The sequence below is a fragment of the Cetorhinus maximus genome, chromosome 3 (genome assembly GCF_964194155.1).
Source record: "Cetorhinus maximus chromosome 3, sCetMax3.hap1.1, whole genome shotgun sequence".
In the NCBI taxonomy this organism is placed as follows: Eukaryota; Metazoa; Chordata; class Chondrichthyes; order Lamniformes; family Cetorhinidae; genus Cetorhinus; species Cetorhinus maximus.
The window spans coordinates 44,585,353-44,606,789 of NC_135881.1; the positions used below are offsets into that span (position 1 = coordinate 44,585,353).

Sequence of the window (21,437 nt, forward strand, 5' to 3'; positions counted from 1 at the left end):
ACAAATCTTTTCAACTTAGCAAATGTACTTTCAATATGCATGTCTAAAAAAATCTAGTATTTACAGGTCAGAAAATCTAAAATCCATTGTGGAAGTACTGCTCGAGAACAATCTGCAGCATACTGCAAATGAACATTTAAATAACATGCATTATGCAGCAGTCGCCATAATTTTAGAAATTTGTTACACCTCAAAAGTCTACGAGAGTTCTTTCAGTGTCCAAGAAATTACTGGATTCAGCTTACGCACCTTTTTAAAAAGTATTTCCTAAAGTTCATGTGTGATCTATAAGGAAGTTAAGGCTCACTAAATCACTGATATAATCTAGATCAAATGAGAACTGGCATGGCAACCGCAAGTAGTGATTGACAGACGCTGCCAGTGAGGAGGGATCTAGTGGAACAGATAGGGACCTCTGTTAAGTTACCAATTTTGTGAATGATAGGGAACATCACATTAGTGCAAGAATTTAATTTGTTTATAAAACAAAAGTTGTGTGTGTAGGTTAAAAATAGGAAGATTACCCAAACTCAGTGATTCATATCAGTTAGATGAATGTACTAAGGTAAGTTAGATTGAATTTTAGTGAGTAAATGCATGTCAATACACAGAACAACAGGCAACAGTAAACATGTGAAGAATGTGAACGGATCCTGTTATAAGCAATGCCAGCAAGGTTAGGCAAAGCACAATTCCCAAAAGTCATCAACAAGCAGCAACATAAAAAAATATTTGGCAGTGAGATAGCTTTGAGCCAATCTGGATTTTCTTTGAAATCGGCAATGCCACTTGGGTTTCAGGTTCCACTCGGGGTTCATTTTCCTCCAATGACAGAGGTGAAAAAGGATGACGACTTTGGAGTGCTGCTGATCAAATTCTAAAATCATATGGTCCAAACAGGCTTTTTAAAAAAGCAAAATGACTATTGGGTTCATCTGGAGAGCCCGGAACAAGTTAGCACAAACTATATGCAAAAGTTTAATTCTGAGCGTGGCATGTAAATTTTTTCATTTAACCTCAAAAATCAAGTTCGATTAAAAGCATTAAAAAAAAACAAAGACACTTTTAGAATGCAGGTGAAGGCGGCAAAAAGGCTCAGGCAACAAAACTTATTTTCTCTGAAGGGCATAACATAAAATAATTCCCTGGAAATCAGACCCTGTATAGTAGGTCGTCATGTTTTATAATACAAATCAATCCAATTAAAACAGATTTCAAGATTCTTTGTTGATTTCTCCTGCTCCAACAGCCAGATGCACTTGAATGAAGTTGCACAAGCACAAAGAAAGGAAATAAGGTTAAGTTTCAACACTTCTTCTTCAAATCAGAACTAGCACTGAGCCTACATTCAAATCAATCCTGCTGCTTGACTTTTTAAAACAATAAGATTGCCGATACACTGGATATTTTAAAATTGCTCTGAAGCATTGCAAGCAAACTCAAATTATTCACTCAACTTCTAAAAAGCCATTTCCAAGTTACCAAATGAATCTTGACTGAAAAGTGACACCAGCTGTAATTGATTTGCTGACCTCAAATGAAGAAGTGCTGTTATGTTGAACTTCTTTGGAACCAGAAGTATGATGTCTTGCTATTTTGATTCCAATAATCGAAGTCACTGCAAAGGACTACATCACGACATGGAATTCAACCCGGAGAAGCTAAGGTGGTGCATTTCGGGAGGTCAAACAAGGCAAAGCAATACACAATAAATGAGAGGATACGGAGAGGTGTAGAGGACATGAGGGACCTTGGAGTGCATGTCCACAGATCCCTGAAGGTAACAGGACAGGTTGTTAGGGTAGTTAAGAAGGCATATGGAAACTTTTCTGTTCTCAGCTGAGGCATAAAATATCAGAGCAGGAAGGTTATGCTGGAGCTACATAAAACACTACTTGGGCCACAACTTCAGTGCTGCGTGCAGTTCTCGTCACCCCATTACACAAAGGATTTTATTGCACGAGGGAGGGGACAGAAAAGATTTACGAAGATGTTGCCAGAATTGGAAATTACAGCTATGAGGAAAGATTGGATCGGCTGGGGTTGATTTCCTTGGCACAGAAGATGATAAGAGGAGATTTGATCAAAGTGTACAACATTGTGAGGGGGCCTGGATAGAGCAGATGGGAAGGCCTATTTAGCAGAGAGGACAGTGACTAGGGGTCAGAGATTTAAAGTGCTTGGTAGAAGGATTAGAAGGGAGGCTAGGAAAAAATGTCCATCCAGAAGGTGGTAGGGGTCTCTCTGCCTGAAGAGGTAGCAGAGGCAGAAACCCTCAACTCATTTTCAAGGTGTCTGGACGAGGGGTCAAGGGCTGGCAAATGGAATTAGGCTGGGGGGGAGGGGCTCGCTTTACAGCCGGTGCAGACATGATGGGCAGAGTGGCCTCCTTCTGGGTCATAAAATTATTTACATTTTCTAAACATCTGGAATGCAGTAATGTGCAGGAACGTGGTGTGGCAGTATGTGAACTGCTCCATAGGGGACCAGCATGGACACGATGGGCCAAGTGGCCGCCTTCTGTGCTGTAACGATTCTATATCTATTTCTATCCCCTTCCCAGAATTCATAAGTGGCTGAGATATGGCTCAAATCTAATCAGTCCAAATGAGGTAGGTCGTATGTCTAAAATTAATCAAATTAGAAGATAATTTGCCAGAACTGATATGAAGAGCAACATAAAATGATTTGTAACATGCCATAAACTACAGACTGTTTAAATTCTGCATTTTATGTTGAAGCAAAGATCTGTTTGTGATAAACCATAAACCTAACTATGCATCCCAGAACAGGGCTTCAAACAGAGACCATCCAACCACCGCTGCCAATTATTTTGCTCCCATGGAAGTGCAGCCATTTATACTTGTGCATATGGGCTGGATTAAAGAATAAATAACCTTCCGAACTAAGGGTGTTGTTAACCAGTTGCAGAGGTGCACGGATTAATCTTCAATAAGAAAAGCCAGCATCACAGGTGATGGCATTTTTTTTAAAATGTGAAAATTAACATTCAAATCTGCATTGAAAGCCATTTTAAGAATTTCCACAGGTATAGGTCATGTACATGAATATTTCTTCACAAAGCACTGCTCCAGAGACTACCGAATATTAGATCATTTAGGACGGTTGCCTATATATACACAGAAATATAAATAAACAAATAGAAAGTGGCGACATTAACTTACAATTACAACACAAATATACAAAAACAGAGGAAATTCCAACAACATTTTCATCAATCAGGAAGCAAAATGAGAAGTGATCTGGCAAAGATAAATTGGAGTCACAGACAGGCAAGCTGAAATGTAATGTAGTAATGAGCAGTCTTTAAAGAGAAAATTGTTCAGGTACAGTCTAGGTGTACTCCAGAAGGGGGAAAAGGAACAGCAATCAAAACCAGAGCTGCATGGGCAACAAAGGAGTTGAAAGTAGGATGAAGTAGAAAGAAAGAGGGCAAAAGCCAGATGACAGCTTGATAATACAATGGAGAATTACACCCAATATACAAAGTACAGAGAAGCCAAAAGGGAAATAAGAGGGGTTAAGGGACAGCACAGAAAGAGAACAACAGTTAACATGAAAGGAAATCCAAAGTTCTTCAATAAGCATATTAGCTGCTTTTCAGAAAAGTGATGGGGCCATGCAAAAGGCACAGCTGGGTTATAAGATGAGTATTTTGCATTGGTCTTTACTAAAGAAAAGGACTTTGTTAAAGCTACGGTAAACGTGGGGGTTGTCACGACACTAGACAAGTTTTAAAAAAAGCACAGACAATTGGCAAAAGAACAGCAGGCAACATAAGGAAAAAAAAAATTCCACAAGTGGTGGGGTTTGGAATGCACTGCCTGATGAGATGTTAAGTATACATTAAATAGTAACCTTCAAAAAGAAACTGAATAAATACTTTTAAGAAATTATTGTAGAGATACAGGGAACGAATGGAGAAATAGATCCTCCACAAAACAGCTGGTGCAGATTCCAATGGGCTAAACAGCCCTCTTTGTGCTGTACAATTCTATGTATAACTTTAATTTTGGTAGGAAAAATAAAAAGGCCACATACCAATATAAAAGCAAAATACTGCAGATGCTGGAAATCTGGAACAAAAGCAGAAAATGCGGGAAAAACTCAGGTCTAACAGCATCTGTGGACAGAAAAATAACAGTGTTAACGTTTTGAGTCCTCATGACTCTCCTTCAGAGCCCTGAAGGAGTCATAAGGACTCAAAACGTTAACTTTTTTTCTCTCCACCGATGTTGTTGGACCTGAGTTTTTCCAGCATTTTCTGTTTTTGTTTCAGGCCACATATCAAAATGGCTGTGTTGTTCGAGGTCAATCATCTCAGCTCTAGGACTTCACTGCAGCAGTTCCTCAGGGTAGTGTCCTCGGCCCAACCATCTTGAGCTGCTTCATCAATGACCTTCCTGCCATCCTAAGGTCAGAAGTGGGGATGTTCACTGATGATTGCCCAAGTGAGCACCATTCGTGACAACTCAGATACTGAAGCAGTTCATGTCCAAATGTAGCAAGACCTGGGCAATATCCAGGCTTGGGCTGACAAGTGGCAAGTAACATTTGCACCACCCAAGTGCCAGGCAATGACCATCTCCAACAAGAGAGAATCTAACCATCGCCCCAAGACATTGAAATAGCATAACCATTACTGAATCTCCCACTGTCAACATACTGGAGGTTACCATTGACCAGAAAATGAACTGGACGAGCCATAGAAATGCTGTGGCTACAAGAGCAGGTCAGAGGCTAGGAATCCTGCGGCGAGTAATTCACTTCCTGACTCCCCAAAGCCTGTCCACCATCTACAAGGCCCAAGCCAAACTCTCCAATTGCCTGGATGAGTGCAGCTCCAATAACACTAAAGCTAGACACTATCCAGGACAAAGCAGCCAACTTGATTGACACCCCATCCACAAACATTCATTTCCTACACTACCGAGACACAGTGGCAGCAGTGTGTACCATCCACAAGTTGCACTGCAGGGAGATGATGGCAGAGAGGTATTGTCGCTGGACTGGTAATCCAGAGACCTAGGATAATGCTCTGGGGACCCAGGTTCAAATCCAGCGATGGTAGATGGTGGAATTTGAATTCTAAAAAATATCTGGAGTCCAAAGATGGCCAGGAAACCATTGTTGTAAAAACCCATCTTTTTCACTAATGCCCTGAAGGGAAGGAAATCTGCCATCCTTACTTGGTCTGGCCTACATTTGACTCCAGATCCACATTAATGTGGTTGACTCTTAATGCCCTCTGAACAAGGGCAATTAGGAATGGGCAATAAATGCTGGCCTAGCCAGCGATGCCCATATCTCATTAATTTGAATTTTAAAAAAAGGAACAAACCAAGGCTCCTTAGGGAGCACTTCTCAAACCCACGACCACTATCATCTAGAAGGGCAAGGGCAGCAGACACATGGGAACACCACCATATGGAAGTTCCCCTCCAAGCCACTCACCGTCCCAACTTGGAACTATATCGCTGTTAATTCACTGTCGCTGGGTCAAAATTCTGGAACACGTTCCCTAACAGCACTGTGGGTGTACCTACACCACATGGACTGCAGTGATTCAAGAAGGCAGCTCACCACCACCTTCTCAAAGGCAACTGGGGAAGGGCAATACATGCTGGCCTAGCTAGCGACGCCCACATCCAATTAATGAATTTGAAAAAATCCTGGAAAACAAGTTGAAGTTAAATTAAGGTATAAAGAAATCTGGGAATACAGATACACATATCACTTGAGTTAATGAAGTCCTATGTTTAAAAAATAGCAATGGGGTTCATTGCTAGAGGAATACAATTGAAAAGCAGAAAAATTAGATTCAATTTGTATAGAACTTTGGATGGATCACACTTGGGAGGACTTGAACAGCTCTGATCTCAATGTTACAATAGAACTTATATTCTTTCACGGGATGTGGGGGTCGCTGGCAATCCAGCATTTTTATCATCAATCCCTAATTGCCCTTGAGAAGGTGGTGGTGAGCTGCCTTCTTGAACTGCTGCAGGCCATGTATTGTCAAAACACAGAGTGCTGTTAGGGAGTTCCAGGGTTGTGAACCAGCTATCGTGAAGGAACAGCAATGTAATTCCAAGTCAGAATGGTGTGTGGCTTGGAGGGGAACTTGCAGGTGGTGGTGTTGCCATGTCCCTGCTGCCCTTGTCCTTCTAGGTGGCAGAAGTCATGGGTTTGGAAGGTGCTCTCGAAGGAGCCTTGGTGAGCTGGTGCAGGTCATACCATCGATGGTGCACACTGCTGCCACTGTGCGTTGATGATGGAAGAAGTTAATGTTTATTGTGGTGGATGGGATCCCGTTGGTGTCCAGCTTCCTGAGTGTTGTTGGAGCTGCATTCATCCAGACAAATGGAGTGTGTTCCATCACACACCTGACTTGTGCCTTATCGATGGTAGACAAGGTTTGGGGAGTCACAAAGTGAGTTATTCTGAAAAATTCCCAGCCTCTGACCTGCTCTTGTAGCCACAGTTTTTATATGACTGGTGAAATTCAGCATCTGATCAATGGCAAACCCCAGGATCTTGATAGTGGGGGATTCAGCAATGGTAATGCCATTGAATGTCAAGGAGAAATGGTTAGCTTCTCTCTTGTTGGAGATGGTCACTGCCTGGCACTTGAGGCACCAATGTTACTTGCACTTGTCAGCCCAAGCCTGGATATTGTCCAGGTCTTGTTGCACTTGGACATGGGCTGCTTCAATATCTGAGTCGCCGCAAATGGTGAACATGGTGCAATCGTGAGCGAACATCACCTTATGATGGAGGGAAGGTCATTGATGAAGCATCTGAAGATGGTTGGGCCCAGGACACAACCAAGTAACTCCTGCAGTGATGTCCTATGACTGAGATAATCGACCTCCAACGGCCACAACCATCTTCCTTTGTGCTCGGTATGACACCATCTAGTGGAGAGTTTTCCCTCTGATTACAAAAGGATACAGAAGCACGACTAAAGTTCCAAATAAAATTTACTGAATGATACCAGAACTGTAAAGTTATACCTAACAGGAAAGATTGACAGGGTGGTCTCATTTCTCTAGAAAACAGGTTGAAGGGTGACCTGATGGAGGTCAAGATCATTAAAGTTTTTAATAGGGTAGACACAGGAAAGATGTTTCAACTTTTGGTGAGGCCACAAATATGAAATAGTCACCAACATAAAATAGGGAGTCCGGGATAAACCTCTTCATCCAGAGGGTGGTTAGAAGGTGGAATGAACTATGACACTGTACAGTTGTGGGGAATATAATAGATGCATTCAAGTAGAAGCTACATAATCATTGAGGGAGAGAGGAATAGGATCTTTTGAGAAAGTTCGATCAATAGGGGCAAGAGGAGGATTGTGTGGCACATAAACACCAACATAGAAAAAGATGCCTGTTCCTGAGCTGTAAATACTTTACGAACCAATATAGTTCAGGTCATTTTGTTTCAGCAGGTAACACTTCTATATGTCCCTCAAAGCTGCTTTTAACACTATTCTAATATTGAAAAAGCTCCCTCAAGTTCTTTCACCTAATTTTCCCAACAGATGCTTTTGGCTTTCGAATTATTCAACCTGACTCTTTGATTTATTACTTCTGTACATCTATTTCACTCATTCAAAACATTCCTCCACACTCCCAAAGCCCAAGTTCATTGTCCATAAAACTGTACATTAGCTCATGTTTTAGCAGCAGCCTTCTACAAACCAGGCCCTGAATCTGATTTTAATCAATAATGTCACTGCCTTATAAGGCAGCCTTGTCCAATACATGGCCCACAGGTCAGATTATGGCCCCCAGAGCCACTGTTCAAAATTCCAAAAAGACAGGCAACTCAAGTTGAAGATTCTGCAAGGGGTTGCTCCTCCAATCACAGGCCATTACTGTCCCACATTTGTTGCTGCAGGAGACACACAGTCTCTGGGCAAACAGTGATCACCGGCGGCGCTATGCAGGCGGGAAGGAGAATGTAGTCCAATCGTCATTTTTATACTTCATTTTAAATGATCCATTTATTGCTTTGACATGGCTTTATTTTTACTCAGCAAGTTGTTTCTTTTCTTCATACCTCAAACTTTTTTTGAAATTCATTTATCCTACCAAAATCTGCTCACCAGCCCCCGCCCAGAGTGAGACAACAATGGAAATATGGCCCCGCACGCAAGGCAGCTAGACAAGCCTGTTATAAGGCAGGGAGCAACAGATATTCAGTGAGGAAGACAATTTTTTGGAAATGTTTGTATTTTGTCGAGTCCCAAAAGTTTAAAGATTTATTCCTGAAATAATGACCCAGGGTTTTTTTGTCAAACTGATTAACATTTTATGAAAATGGACAACTGTTCCAGGAGCTTCTATTCAACGAAACAAGCTAAGTGTTCTCAATCAAGATCGGCACATTAAGCATCTGCTTTTCTTAATTCCAACTAGTTGTTTTCCTTTTTGTGTACTGACCAAGAAGGTACACAAACAAATTTCTATGTTTTTGCAACATTCACCAAGGGAGTGCAAAGCCTCAGCCTCTGGCACCATGCATTCGAGATATTTGACTTAGTGTCATGATGGAAAACAGGCTTCACCAGCATCCCCAAGAACTGTCCAAAGCTCAAGTTAAAAAAGGACAATACACTTTTCAGTCCTTCTGTGGACTTTGTCACAGTTAGAACCAAATGGATTAGGTTAGAAAAGATTCCAACCCAACAGATGTGCCAAAACACAACTGTGTGTATAGGCCACCTAGTGGGCAAGATTTTGAGTAGCAAATTTGCAGGGAAATTAACGAGAGGTGCAAGAACTACAGAGTAGCAATAATGAGGGAATTGAATTACCATCTCATTCAGAATGGTAATAGTGCAAAGGGCAAAGAGGGAGAAGAATTTCCAAAGTATTTTCTCGATCAGTATGCTTCCAGTCAAATGAGGAAGGAGGCATTGTTGAATCTGATTCTGGGGAAGCATCAGCAGTGGAACATTTAGGGAAAGTAATCACAGAAGATTTATGCTAGCTATGAAATAGAACAAAGAACAATCCAGAATAAAAGTAATTCATTAGGGAAGGGCCAATTTCAAAGTGATGAGAATGGGCCTGTCCCAGGTAAATTGGAACGAAAGTTGGCAGAAAAAACTGTTCATGAACAATGGGCTGCCTTTAGAGATGGTTTGGGTACAGCTGAGGTACATTGTCCCAAGGAGGAAAAATGGATAAACAAAGCCAATGCTCCCTGGGTGACATAAGAGAAAGATGTCGCAGAAAAAGGGTATGTTTGATATTAGACTGCCTTCATTAAGAAACAAACAGTAACGGGGAAAACTTCTTTTTGAAATTGTCAATGATCCTTTGAACAAGATATGAAGGTTGTTAATCAAAACTCACTTTTACAAACTCATCAGGAACTAGGCTATTTTCTTCTTCTATTGTACTTCATGGATGCTCTGCCTGATGCAAGTATAAGGCTTAAACCTTCAGTTCAGCATATCATTTGTTAGCATAAGTTCCCAAATATACCCTGTCCTGCAAACTAAGTGAATGGAACAAAACGTGCACACAAGTTCCTCATCTGGTTCATCATTAGTTTTCAACTTTTATTTGAAGTTTGCATATTTTCATGGAGATCACATAATCCAGTCTCGAGAATTTTCCCCGAAAATAAAAGCAAAATACTGCAGATGCTGGATATCTGAAATAAAAACAGTAAGAGCTGGAAAAACTCAGCAGGCCTGGCAGCATCTCTGGAGAGAGAAACAGAGTTAACGTTTCAAGTCCAATATGAATCTTATTCAGAACTCAAGAACTGAAGGACAGTCATATTGGACTTGAAATTTGAACTCTGCTTCTCTGTCCAGAGATGCTGCCAGGCCTGCTGAGTTTTTCCAGCTTTGTTTTTATTTGAGCATTTTCCCTATGATTATCAAACTATTGTTTGTGAACCAAAGGGCAGGAAAGGAAGCCAGTTTTTCAAAAGAATTGGAGGCTGGAAGTAATCAACCTTTTTATCCCCCAAAGTTAAACAATTAGAAATACAAAAAATGTATCCAAAACCAAAGGGGTGGGGAGTTGATAAAAAGATCAATCTGAAAAAATTAACAGGACCAATTTCCTTTAATGAACAAGGTCTTGTGGCATAATGGTTGAATAAATAAACTTAGTAACTCAATTCTCTAGACAAACATGCAGTATGGTGCTGCTTTAAAAAAAGACCTGCAACTCAACTTCTTTGACAATATAAAGTGTCATTTGATAATACAGAACTTGAGTACTGCTGAAAAAAGGGACATGTCTAAGCTCTTTGTCCAGTCATCATCACTGGTGCATTCCCCATGGCAATGTCACTTGCCAACCAATCAGCACTCTTCACATACAGGATAAATTGTTGTTATCCCCTTACATTGATATTCTTGCGAGGTGTCCTTATGAGTGCAAGACAAAAAGCTTAGACATGTCTCTTTTTTCAGCAATGACAATATATGAGTTGTTCAGTAACTTACAACCAATTCACACTTGAGCAAGTAATTTCACTTTTCCAGCTAAATTCAAAACTGAAAAGCACTGAAGCAATCTATCGTGTGTTATATCACTCAAAGGCATCCTGTTGATATTCTTGACGCTTTACAATATTATCAGTTCAACCCATCTTGGGAATATGCAGACATTTTACTTCATTGCTGCAAGTGGCTACTGAAGGGGGTAACAATTCTCTTCATGCTGTGTGGTTGTTTTATTGTACAAGACCTAAACAAAAGCACTAGTTTATTACCTTGAAAAGTTTATATAATTTTTTGTTAAGAACCAGTTCCATATGACACCTTTCGGACAATCCAAAGACAGCATTCCTACTTTTGCACAAATCACTTTTATCAACAAAGCGAACACTGGAAAATCAAGAGTTTTTGAAGGGGAGAGAATAGACAGGAGAAATAGATTATGCAAATAGCTGGACAGGTTTGGAAATGAAGGCAAGGTAAAAATATTGAATATCAGATTACATGCAGGGTAGCTGGTTGTAGAAGTTCCAGCTCTCATGGATGATTAAAAATACTAGAGACTGAAAATCATAGACCCCTAGGTCAGCTAGAGATCCCATGACACAGCTGAGCCAGACACAACAGGACACTCCTAAATTTAATTCTTATCTAATTATTCATTGTTCTAGCCATTTATGCCACTGCCCCGAACTAGAACCAAAAATTAACCAGCTAGGGTTTTCATTTCAAACCTCTATGCAGTGGCCCTTGCTTTAAGTGCTTGCATTTATATTCATTACATGAGGGTTGAATACCCTGAAAAATCTCTTAAATGGTGGTTGTGTGTATGAAATAACAGATATTTACGAGTACACGTAGAACAATAACTCAGTCAAGAAGCAATACTCTCAGATGATGACTAGGGCGGAGGTGCAAAGAGGAAATGCAAAGATAAAAAAAAACTGAGCAAAAAGTGTTGCATGATCACCTAAATTCTGTTTGACTTCCCGGCAAGAGGAAATGAGCGAGGAAAAAAAGACGATCATGCTGGGATTGCAGTATGTTCACCTTTGTTCTTAATAATATATAGATGATTTGGATTTAGAGAATCACAGAATTGCTACAGCACACCATGTCCAATTTGAGCAGAATTGTGAAATTTGCTAGCTGCGCAAAAGTAGGGGGCCTGCTGAACAGGGAAAACTAAAAGAAAATAGGTTAACGGAATGGGCCGTCAAGGAAGCAATGAAGTTTCACAACGAATCTATGAGGTAACACGTTTGTGAGGAAACAGAGGCAATGGAAGCATGTCGTTCAAGTGAAGACACTGAACACTGGGTGAACAGAGACCCCAAGGTCTCTGAAAAAGTATTGGATTTTATAAGTAGGGATATACATATCAGTACGATTTAAGACAAACTTGCATGAAACATTAAAATAAATGCAAAATACTGCAGATGCTGGAAATCTGCAATAAAAGCAGGAAATGCTGGAAAAACTCAGGTCTGACAGCATCTCTGAAGACGAGTCCCTTCTTCACATTGAAGATAGCCTTCATTGTGTAGTGTGGGGCTACCATCGTGCTAAATGGGATAGGTTTCAAACAGATCTAGCAACTCAAGACTGGGCATCCATGAGGCACTATGGGCCATCAGCAACAGCAGAATTGTACTCGAACACAATCTGTAACCTCAAGTCAGGGGATCAATGCTGGTTCAATGAAGAGTGCAGGACAGCATGCCAGGAGCAGCACCAGGCATACATAAAAATTAGGTGTCAATCTGGTGAGGCTTTACTCAGGACTACTTGCGTGCCAAACAGCATAAACAGCAAGTGATAGACAGAGCTAAGCGATCCCATAACCAACGGATCAGATCTAAGCCCTGCAGTCCTGCCACATCCAGTCATGAATGGTGGTGGACAATTAAACAACTCACTGGAGGAGGAGGCGGCTCCCTAAATATCCCCATCCTCAATGATGGGGGAACCCAGCACATCAGTGCAAAAGATAAGGCTGAAGCACTGGCTATAATGTTCAGCCAGAAGTGCCGAGTGGATGATCCATCTCGGCCTCCTCCTCCAGAGGTTCCCAGCGTCACAGATGCCAGTCTTCAGCCAATTCGATTCACTCCACGTGATATCAAGAAATGGCTGAAGGCACTGGATACTGCAAAGGCTTATGGGCCCTGACAATTCCAGCAATAGTACTGAAGACTTGTGCTCCAGAACTAGCAGCGCCCCTAGCTAAGCCCCAGTACAGCAACACTGGCATCATATGTGGAAAATTGTCCAGGTATGTCCTGCACACAAAAAGCAGGACAAATCCAACACAGCCAATTACCACCCCATCAGTCTACTCTTGATTGTCAGTAAAGTAATGGAAGGAGTCATCAACAGTGCTATCAAGTTGCACTTGCTAAGCAATAACCTGCTCACTGATGCCCAGTTTGGGTTCCGCCAGGGCCACTCAGCTCTTGACTTCATTGCAGCCTTGGTTCAAACGTGGGCAAAAGAGCTGAGCTCCCAAGGTGAGGTGAGAGTGTCTGCCCTTGACATCATGGCAGCATTTGACCAAGTGTGGAATCAAGGAGCCCGAGCAAAACTGGAATCAATGGGAATCAGGGGGAAAGCCCTCCACTGGTTGGATTCATACCTAGCACCAAAGAAGATGGTTGTGGTTGTTGGAGGTCAGTCATCTCAGCTCCAGGACATCACTGCAGGAGTTCCTCAGGGTAGCGTCCTCAGCCCAACCATCTTCAGTTGCTTCATCAATGAACTTCCCTCCATGACAAGGTCAGAAGTCGGATGTTCGCTGATGATTTCACAATATTCAGCACCATTTGTGACTCCTCAGATACTGAAAAGTCCATGTCCAAATGCAGCAAGGCTGAAACAATATCCAGGCTTAGACTGACAAGTGGCAAGTAACATTCACGCACACAAGTACCAGGCAACGACCATCTCCAAAAAGCAAGAATCTAACCATCACCCCCTAACGTTCAATGGCTTTACCATCACTGAATCCCCCACTATCAACATCCTGGGGTTGACCATTGACCAGAAACTGAACTGAGCTAACCATATAAATACAGCAGCTACAAGAGCAGGTCAGAGGCTAGGAATCCTGCAGCAAGTAACTCACCTCCCGACTCCCCAAAGCCTGCTCTACAAGGCACAAGTCAGGAGTGTGATGAAATACTCCCCACTTGCCTGGATGAGTGCAGCTCCCCCCCACAACACTGAAGAAGCTTGACACCGTCCATGGCAAAGCAGCCCGCTTGATTGGCACCACATCCACCAACATTCACTCCTCCACCACCTGCACAGTTGCAGCAATGTGTACTATCTACAAGATGCACTGCAGGAGTTCACCAAGGCTCCTTAAAGAGCACCTTCCAAACCCACGGCCACCACCATCTCGAAGGACAAGGATGGCAGAGAGATGGGAACACCACCACCTGGAAGTTCCCCTCTAAGTCACTCACCATCCTGACTTGGAAGTACATCGCCATTCCATCACTGTTGCTGGGTCAAAATTCTGGAACTCCCTTCCAAACAGTACTGTGGGTGTACCTACGTCATATGGACTGTAGCGGTTCAAGAAGTCAGCTCACACCATCTTCTCAAGGGCAACTAAGGATGATCAATAAATGCTGGCCCACATGCTGTGAATGAATTTTTTTTTAAAGTTAACGTTTCAAGTCCAGATGACTCTTCTTCAGAGCTTGAGAGTTGTACAGATTCAAAACATTGGCTCTGTTTCTCTCTACACAAATGCTGCCAAACCTGCTGAGTTTTTCCAGCATTTTCTGTTTTTAAACTGAATGAAACATTGGTTACCTCGAAATTATCATGTACAATTTCAATTGATTTATTCGAGAATCCATTAAAGCCAGCTTTAATGCACCATGATGTTCCTGGGTTAGGTGAAAATATACATGTCAGGACACGTTGTGACAGTAATCGTGTAGACCAGAAGAGATCTGAAAGGGTTTTGATACAGTGAATGGAGGAAGGAAATTTCCTAATGGGGTGACTGTGATTAAGGCTCATCAATTTAACATGCTCATCAGGGGAAAAAGGAAGAAGATAAGAAGAAATTTCTTGAGCAGATAATTGTTGTAACTTGGAATGCTTTGGGACAGGCAAGGAGCAATGCTTCTGTTAAGGAAAAAATGGATGAATATTGCATGCAGAGGAAGATGCTGGGCTATGAGAAAACAAGGATTAATTTTGGGATAGAAACACAAAGTGCTGGAAATACTCAGGTCTGGTAGCACCCATGGAGAGAGAAACAGAGTTAACATTTCAAGCTGAATAGAGCCTTCTTCAGAACTGAAGGGAAATGGGTGTGTACGTGAAGAAAAACATTTACAAGGGTGCAGGGCAATAGTTAGGGAATAAGGTGAATTGGATAACTTTCAAACAACTTAGAGGCATAATGGACATAATTTTTTCTGTGCTATAAGATTCCTTGTACGAAAATGGCACAAGGAATGATCAACAAAGTGGGATTAGAACATAAAATTTTCAATGGAGCACCACTATAGGCACAAGCACAATGACCCGACATTTAAGATAAAATTCTTTGGAATTAGTTATCATTGTACACCAACTTGAATAAGCAGCAGCCACATCATTACCAGACAGCAGATCAATCACATCCTCCAATTAACAGCTTGAATTCAAGGGCTTACATGGAACAAAAGCAAGAAAAACTGCCACCACACAGTCAGCCAGAATAAAGCTCAAACTGAAGATGGCTCTCATTGGTCGAAATCAAGTTTTAATTCAACTGCTTAAATAGCACAGCAACTGAAGAACAATGCATGATCTGCTGTGGGGCATCACTATTCTGCACAGATGATGTCCATCTGAATAAATTAAACAATCATATATGCTAACAGGGTGCTGAATGGTCCTACACACAAACAGGAAACACTTCTGGAGTATAGGTACAGAGTATAAACACACAGATTTTGGGACAGAACCAGGCAACTCAATGAATAAAGGAAACATCTGAAAACTACACATCACATCACTGACACTCAAGTGAGTGAACAAGAAAACAGGCAACTTAAGATGACAATTCGACCTAATTGGATAGAGATGTTGAATACAAACTATGGCATGGTAATGAATACCATCAACAAAGTTTGCAATGAGACATAGCAAGAATAAATGGCAAAGTCAGCTAATGGCATTAAGTTGGCAAGAAAGATGACCCAAATGTAGCATCTGGAAGAGTATCAAGTTGCTTTGTCCCAAATAAAGATATATGCAAGGTTAATACTATGAAGGGCAAGTGAGCCAGCAATCGCAATCAGTTTTGTTATTTCAATTTTTCAAGACTGAACTTCTGCTTGTTCTATGTTTTGAGGAACATTATTGAACAATACACAAATGACAAACAAAGCATTACAACAATGAGATATTTGGAAGTAGTGAGCAAGAGCAAGCCAGACCACAAGCCTACAAAATCATCAGATTGCAAAATGTCAGAAAAGATTTGGCACATGATCAGTATGTTTCAACTCCAAAGGAAGAATACATGAACTGCAGTGGTTCGAGATGACAGCTCACCACCACCTTCTCAAGGGCAATTAGGGATGGGCAATAAATTCTCCCCTAGCCAGCCAGCGATGCCCAGATCCCATGAATGAATCAAAAAAACCATTGGAAAACAGGGGCAACAAGATAGTTAGATTCGATTATGTAACAGACAAGAATTATCAAAAAAGTTAAAGATGAAAGTGCTGGACTGGCAGAAAGTGAACTGGCTGTGAAGTTACCCCAAATGAGTTGGGAAGGGGGGTCAGTGAAGAGGTCAATGCATCAGAGATGGAAAATATTTATGTACACAATGCGTAAAGGACAAAATAAACACACCTCAAAGCAAAATAGGATGTCAAATCTAGAATTCCGTGGATAAATGGATAAGGAGGACATGATGGGGAATTATAAACTGCAGCAGGGAATTGAACTAACAGATGAAAAGGAAATATGAAAGAAGGCTCACAGGTCATAAAAACAGTATATTAAAGGCTTTTATTACCATAAAAAAAGCTTTAAGGCAATAGTTAATCAAGTTTATCTTTCTTTAGTCTACCAGAAACCATGATTTTGGACACCTGCATCAAATTTCCACTTAGCCTCTCTGCATTTAAGGGAGACTAGCTAAGCATCTCAAGGCAAAGGAAATAGAGGGTTGGATTGATAAAGAGTAAGATCAGGAAGGATGGGAGGTGGCTCAAAAGGAACAGGAACTTTTGGGTAGGGCGGCTAGTTTCTGTGCTGCACATTCTATGGAACTCAGAGTAAAAGCAACTTGTCCAATCGCTCCACATAACTGAAGTCCCTCATCACTTCCACTCTATCAAATCTATTCTACATCTCTCCAAGGCCTCAACAACCTTCTTAAAGTGTGGAACTCTGAACACAATACTTAAGTTGCGGCTTTACCAATATTTTTGAGGTTCAGCAGAACTGAAGAAGAAATGAGGATGTAAAGCCTACCATGGGGTTGAGGGTGATCAGCGAATTATGACTGAAAAAGTTTGTTGCATCAAAATTACATTGCAAGAGTGTATGAAGTATTTTAATCTTTCTATCTTATATAAAGTAAAAATCTTCCTCTGACCTATTTTATGCATTAAAAACACATTAAAAACAGAGAAAGCTGTCACTTACCTTCATTTATCTTTGACATATCCACATTCGCATTGTTAAGCTGTAAGGTAGCTTGTAAAGCAGGAAGTAATTGCCTCAAAAGATTTGGATCCTGTAGTAGAGGGGGAATAGGTGACTGAGGAACAGGTGAAACTGGGACTGTTGATGTGGTGGCTGATGGGGTCTGAGAAGCAGGAGTCATTCCTGAAGACGATGACGACGGAGTAGCACAAGACTGAGATGCTGACTTGTCCACTGAAGCAGTTTCTGGTGAAGAAGGGGGTGCAAAAAGTCAAAATGTAGCATCTCTTAGAGAACCTTACAGGAAAACTAATGTGTGGGATGACAATTTCCCCCTTCAGTTCCAAAGTAATCATTATTTGCTAAGTCTCGGGGGAATCCCTTGGATATTACTTTTTATAGACATTATGGATTGGGATGGTGTTTGACAAAATTATTTCCTTGTTGCATTGAACACTGTTTTGCTGGAAATTTAAACTAAGGTCCCAAGCTGCCTGCTCATGTGGCATGATTCAAAGAATAGCAAGGAGATCTTCCAATATCCTGGTCAACAGTCCCACTTCATTGTTTGCAATGCACTGAGCAAAATCCAGAAAATGTGAAAAATCCTACATAAAATCAAGCTTTTGCTTGCTTTCTCTGAACTGCAAATATTTCATGCTGACAGACAAGCTTGAAGGTACAGTCACACAGACTGAAGTGGTAGAAGAATCAGTAACATGAGCAATATCAGTCAAATATGAGTCTTTTTGCCAGAACTAAATGTAATTTTACTTTATATACATAATTGCCTAAAGGGAGCCAAAGGTTATATGTCTCTCAGACTATCCCCAACATTGCTAAAGATTTCACCTTCAAGCCAACAAGAGATAATAAATAAACGCAGCTTCATCAACATCCGTAGAACAAATTTAAATAAATGTTTTGAGTACAGCAATTTTATCAAGCATGCATTTTTTTTTAAATTGTGTATTCATTGTAACGTAAATTATAGGAAAGATCAAGATGCACATTTCCCCACTCAGGCAAGTCAGAAATCACTATCATTTCATAATTGTTTTGCTGCATAGAAGGCAGGAAAAATAACTCAATTCAAGATTACGTTTATGTGGAAATGGGGTTTTCCAAACTCCTAACAAAGGAGTGGTCTATAATCTCTGCTTCTCAACAGCTAAGCTGTGTAACATAAGCACATCGGTTTCCCGTGAAGGAACTGATCCACAATCGAATCAGAGGGATCTGTCTGGACGAAATGACATTTTTAGTAACTTTTACAGTGAGCATTCTCACTTGACAACCTGCAAGAGCAACATACAAGGTCAATCACCCTCGGAAATGAGATCAGTCTTTTGGTTTATCCTGCTTTATGCAAAGTGCTTTGTTATATTAACATAGGTATTCTATTTTTTCATAGTTGGCCATACAGAAGTTAACCAGTTCAGTCAGGTGTTTTGTTGACTGGTCCACAACAGGAGGCTAATGAACTTTTGACCTTGGTTGTTTCCACCTTAATATCAGCACTCTAGTTTCAGACAAACGCGAACCAACTTCAGAACTTAATGCAAGAACTGCAAGTAGGTTCATGTTTGTTTATCTCTTCACCTGTCCAAGGTCACACTGCACAAGTCTGACTCAGTTTGTAGCATCATTCTAACATTATGGATTCAAAGCCCTTGATAGGGCTCTCATACTGTCAAAGCAGACAGTTCAGTGCATTACACAGCGAAAATATATTGTTGAACATCCTTCTGATGATGCTTTAAAGTGCCCCTTTTAATTCATAGCGGTTCAAACCAACTACAAACTTGAGCACATAATTTTGGTTCATTGTTGGTAGCACAATCTTACTGTGTTGCGTTCTGCCTCACTTAAAGGAGATTTATAGCATGGACTAATTTTATACATCATATCTCTGAAGTAACTGAAATAAGGCATTTAAAATTATTTCCTCAGGAAAATTTCTGTAACTGAAATGTCTGATCTGGAGTACCACCTCCAAGTCGAACAAGAATTACATCCAAATGTTGAAATTTTTGAAGGGGATTTTGCGTTAAGACTGCACCTTTCACAGAAGTTTTTAATGCATTTTGAAATGGACTGTTATGATCCACTCATTTTTATTGTATAATCATTTTATTAATAAATGGGATGTAACATGAGAAACAAGAGCAAGCTCTATGATCACAGCTGATCTTCTGTCTCAATTTCACTTTCTCGCCCATTCCTCATATCACTCGATTCCCTGTAAGATCTAAAGTAAATCTGCAGATCCACCACCTCCATGCAAAATGCTTATCTGTCCTAATTTCCCTGAAAATGAATAGAGAGTACAGGACACAAGGGTAAAACTGTGCGCTCACATCGAGCCAGAGAACATTATTATGTAGTCAGCATGCAGAAAAAGTGTTAGTTTTAGATAATTCATTACATATTCCTAGCTATGTTCCAGGAAACATGGCCCTGTAATGTCTGTGAAGCTTGGCTTATCCAATGCATGTCTGTATTGTTTCCTGGAGCATTGACCAAATATCCCAACTAAGTTACAACTAACATTTTTGGAACAGTTGTTAAACTTGTCATCTCAAGAGTTAAACTGAATTTAGGAAACCCCCAAATTATCTAGAGGTTTTTTTATACAATAACAAAGTCCACTTGAATTTTTTTTTGAATGCAGCACATCACTTCAAGTTATGACCCAGATTAATAGGGTCACAACAGCAAAACAAGCACCAGGGTTTACTTCCAGAGAGGTGGAATTGAAAAGCAGAAACATTATGCTAAACATGTATCGAGCCTTGCTTAAGCAACACTTCAAGCACTGTGTACAGTTCTGGTTGTCAAATGACAAGGAGGATATTGAGGCATGGGAGCAAGTGCAAAAGAATTTCAAGGATGACAGAATTATAAGAATAGATTTCTCAGTAAAAGATGAACAGCATGGGTCTCTTTTCTTTTGGAAAAGGAAGGCTAAGGGGTGACCTTAGAGGTCTTTAAAATTATCAACGGTTTTGAGAATGGATACAGAAGACATTTCCACTTGTGGGGAAGAGCATAACTAGAGGCCATCAATATCAGACAGTCACCAAGAAATCAAATAGGGAATTCCGAAGAAACTTTATACCCAGACAGTGATGAAAATGTGGAACTTGCTACCACTAGGAGTGGGTGAGACAAATAGTATCTATACATTTAAAGGGTGGGGGGGGGGGGAATTAGATATGCCTATGAAGGAAGATGGAATTGAGGGTTCTGCTGCTAAGACTTAGACAAGGAAGGATGGGAAGAGCATGAACTGTTTGAATTGGACTGTATGGCCTATTTCTATACGATCAACAAGTGCTAAAGTGCAGTACATTCTCAGGCTATTGTTTACCAGCAGAATTGCTCTCTTGGGCCAATGAAAGTGACAGAAGTTGAGAAAACGAAATTGCTATTGTAAGCTCTGAGAAAAAGATGTGTTTGGGAGAACAAGGCAACAGCCATGATGACAACAAAAGGGCAAGGAAGTGAGATATTGATTGACGGGTAGGAAGAGTGAGAGATTCACCAGCTGAACATTCAGCAACAGTTAACGAAATAGAGGGAACAGAGAAACAAAAGAATAAAGGGTGAGATTGTTATTGTACATTTAGAAAAATCAAGGAGATATAAACAGAGTAAACATAAAAAAATAGGAGCAGCAGGTGATCAGATGGCCCACTGAGCCTGCTCAGCCATTCAATATCATTGTTGACCTTCTACATTACCTCCACTTCCCCACCCTGTCCCTCGATTCCCTTAGAACTGCCCAAAATTTAACAGATAAAGGATGCAAAAAGAGACAAGAGATCAGAGAAAGAGATTGGGGAACACACAGAAATTGAAAAGACAACCATATCTTTTTATGGACAATTAAGAGAACAAAGGTTCTGGGGACAAGAAAATAATTGAGTGACAATGAAGGTCAGAAACTTGGAGGTACAGATAGTTACAAAGAGGCAGAAACATAGGTTACAGCACTCAAGGAACCTAAAAATTTGAAAATAAACATTGGTGAAAAAGACAACGGCTGCAAGAAACAGTCTAAGAATTTAGCACAATAAGGAGACAGTAGAAGTAATGGATAGAGTAAGCGATGGAGACACACACCCAACAGGTTAACACAGAGTGAAATCAGGCCACAAAGTCAGATATGTGAACACTGAGCCAAGGTCTAGCGCATCACCAAGACCTTTAGTGCTACCACCCTAACATAGCCCGACTCCACCCTTGCCTCAGCTCATTTGCTCAT

The 21,437-nt window shown here is 40.7% G+C and overlaps 1 protein-coding gene across 3 annotated transcripts in view; it reads right to left on the reverse strand.

Moving 5' to 3' along the window:
• waca (WW domain containing adaptor with coiled-coil a) overlaps positions 1–21,437 on the reverse strand; it is a 112,082-nt gene that overhangs the window by 49,547 nt on the left and 41,098 nt on the right. For all 3 annotated transcript variants that reach the window (XM_078537857.1, XM_078537862.1, XM_078537850.1), the window contains one exon: positions 17,168–17,413. In XM_078537857.1, coding sequence (XP_078393983.1) covers positions 17,168–17,413 — 246 coding nt within the window. The remainder of the gene's footprint in view (positions 1–17,167; positions 17,414–21,437) is intronic.